General features: G+C 44.6%; 1 protein-coding gene across 1 annotated transcript in view; it reads right to left on the reverse strand.

Moving 5' to 3' along the window:
* The window catches only part of skila (SKI-like proto-oncogene a), a gene marked incomplete in the record, with an annotated part of 28,028 nt that overhangs the window by 1,701 nt on the left and 17,349 nt on the right, over positions 1-8,978 (reverse strand). Inside the window, 5 exon segments of the mRNA XM_014007408.1 lie at positions 1-2,359; positions 3,589-3,819; positions 4,932-5,272; positions 6,811-6,953; positions 8,711-8,799. Of these exon segments, the coding sequence (XP_013862862.1) occupies positions 2,105-2,359; positions 3,589-3,819; positions 4,932-5,272; positions 6,811-6,953; positions 8,711-8,799 (1,059 nt within the window).

The raw sequence follows: 8,978 nt of genomic DNA on the forward strand, positions 1-8,978 counted from the left end.
TGACTACTTTATTTACAGAGTGAATATAAATCTTTAGTTAATATGTTAAATATTTTTTTCTCTGGTTTCAGTAAATGTTTTCATGGAACAAAACGTTTATGGCATTTCGTCAACAGACCACCTCCATCCGCCGCTCGATCTTTAAAGGTGCTCATCGCAAAGTCGTGAAGAGCGGCCCCTGAAACATTCAGAAGAAACAAAACCAGCACTTTTCCCCCCTCATATCAAAGGTTGATGTGTTTAAATTAAAAATTTGTTGGTAAACAGCTGCCAGCTACCAAGTGCATTTGTTTACCTATAAAAACAGCAGCGACGTCCATGGAAGTGGTTTGGAAGGGAGAAGGCTGATGGTTTTGATGCATTGTTGTATGTTTCTGTAAAGACTTGCTGTGTGAAGTATGAAGATAAAAAGATGAGTTTACCATGTGATGCAGCTGAATGTAACGGGATGGTTTGTTTGCTTTCACAGTTTGCAATGAGCACCTTTAAATTCTGTTATTGTAAAGGGAAGCTGTGTACAAAATATCTGCATCGAACAGGATGGAGCACAGTGGAATGTCTTATCAGTTTGCATTAACAGCAGATGCATAAAGAAAAAAGCTCAGCGTTTAGCCGAAGACTCTCATTACACAGTTATTACACACTCTCTCACACACACACGTACACACGGATCTTCTTAGTGGCGATAAAAAGCGCTTTTTTTGCCTGGCAACTGAGACAATGAGGATCCTGTCTTTCTCTGACTGGACTTCTGCTGATGTGGAGCTGGAGCTTTGTGCACCTCTGAGGGTGGACTGGGGGGCCCCCAGACAGCAGCAGCCGCCCTCATTCTGGTGGCTCAAAACAAGAAGAAAAAAAAAGAAGAAAAAACCGTGGGGGGCTCCCTCAGTACACAACGGCGTCCGGGCCACCCAGTCTGCAGCGAAAGGAGGGAGCGCACCAGTTCTTCCCCTCTCTCACTGAAACGAGAGCCAGAACCGGGCTGTCTGCTTTCACCCTCGTTCTTAGAAGACAAACGGCGCGAGGGTAAAAACCCGCCGGTGAGGAGCCTCGGAGCGTGGTGACAGACTGCAGCTTTGATCATCCACTGGAAACTCTGAGGCTGTTGTTCTGCGTCAACGCTCTGATACACTCAGACGTGTCCAACATTTTATCAGAGCGTGGCTACCACACATGAGGCTTTCTTCTTTTTTTACGTTTTTTGTTTTTAATTTTAAAAAAAGTCCCTCAATTGTCAGGGAAGAGGGCGTGTTAAGTGCTGCTTCTTTGTTTCTAATGGAAGATGTAATGAGGGAGGAGTCCAGGTGCAGCAGAGCAGAGTGAAGAGGAAACCAAGCTTTTGTCTTTTAGTCCAGGCCAGATTATATTTCTGTCTTTAAAAGGGGATTAAAGTGGGGGTTAAGGGGGTGCACTCCAAACAGTCACTTCTAATTCAGCATCACTATTGGCATATTTTCATGAGGTTTTACAACATCTGCAAACGGTTTCTTCTGTACAATAAATGTCTTTTCTTTCCTCCATAAAGACTTGATATTTTAGCATCTTATATATTTGTGTCTATAAGGAGTCCAAAACAAGGAAAAGAAGAAAAATAAAAAGTAAATATTTAAATGTTTTTCAGTCTCCTCCACTCACTTGTATTTGAGTGTTTGGAGTTTGTTATAAAGAAACACTGGACATCGCCCAGCGAGCATCGAGTGTGTGTGTGAGCGCCGAGCCGGCTGCAGTTCCTGGGAGAAGAAGAGTGGTCTGCGCTGAGAGGAGGGGTCCGCAGAGTGTTTCAGTCCAGGAACAAATGGGAACATAGTGATGGGTTTCCAAGAGCAGCGTTTGTTCAGTTAAAAACTATAAATTAAATCAAACATACATGCCCAAAAATCTTTAACTACTGTTCAAAGAGCGGGGAGGGGGAAGCAGGAATAAAATAAAAAGGATAAAATGTTAAATTAAAACTGGGGGGGGGGGTCCTCGACTCCAGACCAGCCTGAGGAGATGAGAAGCTCCGTTCTGCCTCCGGTTCAACTGTTCGTGTCTGTGGAGTTGGCAGCTGATATGTGGGGGGGTGGTGGCAGAGGGAGGAGCAGCCTGGGGGGACGGGTGGCTGTTACTTATGGCCAGTGGCGGGGGCCTCAGAGATGGAGGAAGAGCAAGGTGGAGAGTGGGCGTTCAGGGGTCCGGTGGAGGGGGTGAGAGGGGGAGATGGACTGCCTCCCATCATGCCAGACTGGGCCATCTGCTGCTTGAGCTGAGCGATGGTGTGCTCCAGCTTCTCCCGCGCCTCCCGCTCCCTGTGCAGCTCCTCCTGCAGCTCCTGCCGGTCGGCCTCCGCCTGCTCCAGCCTCTGACGGAGCTCCGACAGCTGAGAGGACACAGAAAACAGAACGGTCGACGTGTGAATACGACACATGAGAGACACACTGAACTGGTTTGAAGCTAGAGGTATGCAGTTGTGTGAAAGCTGAACTCGTGTTCCAGCTCTGGCAGTGGGAACATGAAGTTCTGAATGTCAGGCCTTCTGTCGGTCCAACAAACACACACTATTAACACACAGAACGAAAGGTGATGGTGGTCCTGCAGCTCTGAGCTCCAGCCAGCAGAACATCGTCTGTGTGAAGATTGAATGTGGTGGAAACCAAAACAACGGCTCTGAATCTGTTTTTACATTCTTCCAGTGACTCAGGCAGGACAGAATTAATCATGTTTGACATATCCAACGGAGAGAGAGCAAATATATGTGACCCATCACATCGAAACGAGGATTAAGTCCAAAAGATGAATGTGGAAAAGCAGGCAGATACAGGGTTTTGATTTAAACGTGTGCAAAAATTGCATTTTGTCAAAATATAATAAATTAATGCCTTATCAATGTATCATTTGAATGAACTGTCTGAAACATAACACAAAAAAATTTAAGCATTTTTTTGAGCAGTGGCAACAAAAAAATAACAGATTTTAAGGAAAAATACCTTAAAATTTTGGATTTTTTCCTGTGAGTTAGGAAAGTTTTTACAAACAATATTTGAGGTTTCCTCTTTATATTAACATCAAAAATTACTCAATAAATTTACATAAAATTAGGATTCAGACCAAACAGTAATGTATTATTGTAGCCAACAGACAAATGAAGTCATATCTCTGGATAAGCTTAGGATATCAGAATCATCCAGGTATCAAAATGTAGCTTTTAAAGCAGGAATCTGAAAATGTAGTTAGGTCATTTTGAACAAATTTGACTTAATCCTCATTTTGATATGATGGGTCACATACATTTCAAATCATTCTACAGAACAAAATACTCAGACAGAAAAAGAACAAAAATGGTTAAATGATATTGAGAGCTGTTTATCCTATATTTATATTTATATACATCCTTAAACTTATATGACTGTTCTGTACTCCACATTTCTGTTTCTCCCACACTACCCTTATCATTATATGCATCTACAGTTTTTTTCCATTTTACTTTTTCTATTGTACAGTGTCCTTGGGTGTCCTGAAAGGTGCTTTATTAATAAAATGCATTATTATTATTATTAAACTAAGTTTTATTTAAACGTGGTGGTGCATCAGTTTCCTGACAGCTTGTACCTGTGCTGTGTAGTGGGCCTCTTGTTGGCGCTGGGCCCCTGGCTCGCAGGCGCAGGCCTGCTGTCGGAGCTGCTCCAGACGAGTCTCCAGCTCCAGCTGCTCCTGGCGGGCCTGGCTGAGCTGCCGCGCCTGCTCGCTGTGCACCGCCTCCAGCTCGCTGCGCAGCTCCCGCTGCTCGGCGCTCAGCTCCCGGAGCCTCGCCGCCTCGCCCCCTCGCAACGCCTCCAGCTCCTGAAGATACGGAGTCAAAGAAAACAACTGTAATAATGTGACACTGCACTGACCCCTGTAGAAAAAACACTTGAAATTGCAGACCACTCCTCGGGGAATTGCCACAGGAGGGTCAACGCTGCCCAAATTCTGACAGGATTCAGAACTGTGTTTTTAACCTCTGACACACATTAACACTGATTCAGTGGGAGGAGAGAGTAGTTAAGAGCAAAAAGACAAAAAGTGGGAAGAAATATTGCAAAATAAAATTCTAATTAGCACAAATACAGCAGCTGATGGACGATTTGTGACTGAAGGATATCTCATCTTAGATCAGCAACTTTCCAAATAAAAACATAATTCATCAGAAGCTGAGAACATCCAGTCATGTAGGTCACATCTATTTCCATAAACTGAAATAAATGAGTGGGCTTTAACACTTCCAAGTCCAATAAAGTTGAGTAAAACAGTAAAAAAGGAATAAATGTAATGATTTTCAAACCTCAAAAACTATTTTTTAAATTAATAAAATATACATTAAATACTTATTTATATTATTTACAATGAAAATGTTAAATTATTTTGAAACCACAGTTCAAAGTACTAAAGAGGAGATGAATCATCCAACTTTTTCTACTAATCAAACACCTGCCTCTCTGATGGTATGGGGGTACATTAGTGCCTCTTGCACGAGCAGCTTACAAATCTGAAAAGGCAACAAATATATATATTTTAGAGCAGCATATGCTTCCATCCAGACAATGTTTTTTTAAGGGAAGGCCTTGCATAATTCAGCAGGGCGATGCTGAATCACATACAGCAGCATTAAAACAGCACGGCTGCAGTTCAGACCTCTCATTAACTGAAAGCATGTGGCGAATTATGGAACAAAAAATGAGGTCAAACAGAGCTAGGACCTTCATGAAATTGTATTATTAAAACATTAATTTTCACTACATTGTTTGGCTGAACTGAAATCAAAGTGTCGGGTCCATCTGACACCTGGAGGAGAAGGAGGGGCAGGTGGAAGGTGAGCGTCCCCTCCTCGTCCACATGGAAGACACTGTAACGTCTGGGACAGTTATGGTCGGGGTAATCCCGTCATCGTTTATCTTTCCCGCCCACCGCCTCACCATTTCCAGCTGCAGCTGCTTGTGCAGGGTGGAGTTGAGCTTCTCCTGCTGCCTGCTGTACATCTGCATGATCTCCACCACGATCCTGTCCTTGTCGTCCTCCAGCCCCCCCGCCGCCACGCCGCTCGTATCCTTAGCTGCTGCTTCCGCTTCCGACGACGACGCAGACGGAGGAGTGTGGGAGGAGGGGAGGTGGGTGGCTTTCCTGCAGCCCGGGCTGCTTGTCTCCATGGAAACTGCCTGGGTTTGGCGTTCCCTCTCAGCGGCTGACAAGGCGGCGGCGGCGCTTTGGGATTTGGCCTCCTCGGCGCCGGCGGTGACGGGAGGCGACGCGTGGAGATCTGAGGAGGGGTGAGAGAGGAGGATGAGAGAAGTGGTTAAAAAAAAAAAACCTGTGCACGCTTCGCTACCTGATGGAAGCTGAAACTTCTTCCTAAACGAAACACACGCACACACACAGCATGGAAACAGTGAACGCTCGCCCACACAGTCTCTGTGTTTTTGCCCTCAGACACACAGAAAGGAATAAAGGGCTTGTGTAGGAGCTGCTCTGCTCTGCACCGGCTTCTTGTTTCTTCTAACTGGTTTGTTCCCTCACTGTGGTCTTTAAGCTGTGCATCACGGGAAACTATGAGTAGGTTGGTAATCTGGAGCAAGAATCACAATTTGAACCGGTTTAAAGCTTTGATGCTTTGAAGATTTGATTTATAAATAAAGACTTATTAAAACCCAGGCATAAAGGAGGGGGGCGGGTGATACGCATTCCTTTAAGGCACGCTGGTCCTTTAATGTTGGAGGCAAACTGTAATAATAATAATAATAAGTCATTTCCAGCCTACTTTCTGCAGCGAGTCAGTGTGTTTTCACAGGAAAAATGAAGAGAAAACAGTTGAGTGCTCTGAAGGGAAGAGGGAGACGGCACGAGAAGATGGAATGAAAAAAGGAGAGCACGCAGCGGGAGGAGAGGAGTGGGTGGATGAGACAACAGCAGACAGAGGGATGAGGAAAGAAACAAGAGACAAGGATGGATGGACAGATGGATGGATGGATGGATGGATGGATGGATGGATGGATGGATGGATGGAATGAAGAGAAGTACAGGAACAGATGGATAGCCGACTCAGAGTGGTTGTAGATGTGTCTGCCAGAAAGATGGAGGGAAAGCAGACAGATTGGTTGGGAGAGAGAGAGAGAGAGAGAGAGAGAGAGAGAGAGAGAGAGAGAGAGAGAAGGGCAGGCTGGCAGTCAGACGCTGTGTTAATAATGACAGACGGAAATGGTTGCTGTGATTCATCCTTTTTGTCTCGATGCAAACGCACAGAGAGGAGGTCACTGCTGCGTTCATCGACAGTCAGGAGCCTGCAGAGCTGGAAGATGAAGGTCAACGAACGATTCGATGCATCACTACAAGCTGTAGAGCCAAAGTGTGTGTGTGTTTGTAGTAAGCATGTGTCGGCTCTGAGTTAGTCGTGTGAACTTGATCTGCCAGTCATTTCTGCTTATGCTGCACGAGGACAGCTGCTGCTGCTCGCTGTGTTCATGTCAAGTACTTATAGAGGAGAGATTTTAATGCAGCCAATGGTTTTGATCACCGTACGCGCCTCAACAACTCTAACTTTTGGAGCCGATTTGATTCAAAATGGCCGCCAATAGATACATGTTGGTTTTAGACACTGAGCTAAAACTTGGTGTGGTAGTAGCTGAGAGTCATCCACAACTCTGAGCTCTAGCAGGTCACACAGGAGTTTTGATAACAAACAAACAAAAAAAGCCTTGATAACCAACAATAAAATCTGACATTGTTAAAGCGTTCTTTTAAAGATCCAAATTAAATCACAGTTTGTGTTTGTGAGTGCGTTGTGTGTGCATCAGTACTGACCCATGGGCGGCTCATCGTGGCCCATCACTCTGTGGCCGTAATGATGTTTGAGCAGCGCGCCGAGCATCTCGGGGCTCATCTCTGCTTCCCTCCTCAGCGACACGTTGGGAGCCACCATCTTATCGTACGTGTACAGGTAGTAGCTGGCAAACAAAAGAGCAGATGTTTACGGTTAAACGCTGCGTGAGTTTCTTTCAGTCAGAGAAAAGTGGGGTTTGAGGCTGAAGGAAGGTAATAGTTAAATGAATCTCTGAGGTCAGAGTTTTTATGTAGTCAATCTTCATTTGGCATCTTTTTTTTTTTTTTTTATCTCAAAGCAACGGGAGCATCTGATGGCAGGAAACAAAGTGTGGGATATGGATATTTCTTATCAAATGTTTTCAGGATCTAAGCCTAAACAGAGCCTCAGCTTATCACAGATGTCCAGGTAGTTGGTAGGACTGGGGGGTGAGAGAGAGATGCTGCCTGGAGATGCTCTGAAGCCAGCATGTTCTGTTTATTCCCCAGCCTTGTGGTGAGAAAGGGAGGAGAGGAGCTTTGAACCCCCCACCCCCACCCCCTACAGCCACAGTCCCCTCCAGACAGCGCTGAGGCTGAAGCAGTGAACTAGGTTAAGCCTGACAGCTCAGTGGGACTCTGCGTGAAATGCTCCAGCCCTACCAGCCGAGACTTCTCCTGCTCTGGATGGAAATGAGGCACTGCTGGTTTGGCTGAGCGAGAATCTAAAATTCCTTCACACAAAGCGAGTCAGGAGGACCTGAATAATGGAAGGCCAGTGTTACACATGTGTGCAAATAACGGTTGTTTGCAGAAACCTCAATAAAACTTTAAACGCTACGAGTGGCAGCAGCATTCAGCGAGGACGAGTCACTGCAAGACTCGACTGGTTGAAATGTGCAGCAGTCGTGTGATGCTGGCAGGTGATCGCGGCTTTAATCCTCCCAATTTGTCTGGCCTGCATGTCAAAGGCAGTCACATGTAGCAAACGCTCCGTAAACCGTTTAATTCCGGGCTTTAATCTGGGCCAGATTACTGTGTTTGCTAAAACAGAGCCGTATCCAAACAGCTGCTGTGCAAAACAAGGAGGGAAACAGAGTCAGAAGTAAAAACAAGAGAAGAAGAAGAAAGAAGGATGTTGGGGGAACAGAGAAGATGAGAGCGGGCGTTATGAAACACAGATGAAAAATGAAACTAAAGTCAAAAAGAAACTTGTTTTTATAGAGTTTTACTGAAATAGAAGCTGCCTGTGGTATAAATATTCAACAGCAAGTCAACTAATAAAAGTTTCAGGTATTGATAGAAGGTTTACAGCAGCAGCTTTTAATGTTCTCTTGGGCAGCCACATTAAACTTGAGCATCTTTAAACACACATCTTAAATGCTTCTCCTGCTTCTTCAAAGAAACTCCAATATAAAGCACCCAGTGAAACAGAAACAAGCCCAACTAAGTGGCATATTTATCGATTATTTGGCACCAAATGAAAAGGATCTAGAGCGATAATAATCCTTTTCACTCTTTGATTGAAAAATTCTAAATATTTTCCGATTTAATCTTTTCAAACCAGAACTTTCTCAGACAAACTTGATTAAAAAAAGGAAATTAAAAACATTCTTGTGGGCTTTAGAAAACATAAAATTGAAAACAAAATTAAACTGATTTTCTACTAAGATTGGAGGAACCCTGCGCACACGGGAGCAGAGGTGCTCTTTTGTTCTGTCTTCATCTTCTGTGATTTTTAATCACCAGATCGTTTTAGAACGTGTGTGTGTGTGTGTGTGTGCGTGCGTGCGTGCGTGCGTGCACTAAATGTTTGGACAAAATGAGAAAAAATTAAACTCTTAAATGAAAATGGTGGCTGTGGCTTCAGAGGAGGCGAGCCAACACAGGTGAGCTGTAGTACCTGGGATGGACCAGGGTGGGGTGTCCTGGTTCCTCTTTGATGTCTGTAAAAAGATGATTGAACACCAGCGCAGGTGGAGACGGTTTCCCCTGTGGAAAACAAAACAAATCACGTATATAAATATGACAACACCAACACAATAAGAAGCCAATTCTCAGATTTTTCGAACTAATATCAGCGAAAAAGCTGTGCAGATCAGTCACACACACACACACACACACACACACACACACACACACACACACACACACACACACACACACACACA

Source organism: Austrofundulus limnaeus, unplaced genomic scaffold (genome assembly GCF_001266775.1).
Source record: "Austrofundulus limnaeus strain Quisiro unplaced genomic scaffold, Austrofundulus_limnaeus-1.0 Scaffold42, whole genome shotgun sequence".
Taxonomy (NCBI): domain Eukaryota; kingdom Metazoa; phylum Chordata; class Actinopteri; order Cyprinodontiformes; family Rivulidae; genus Austrofundulus; species Austrofundulus limnaeus.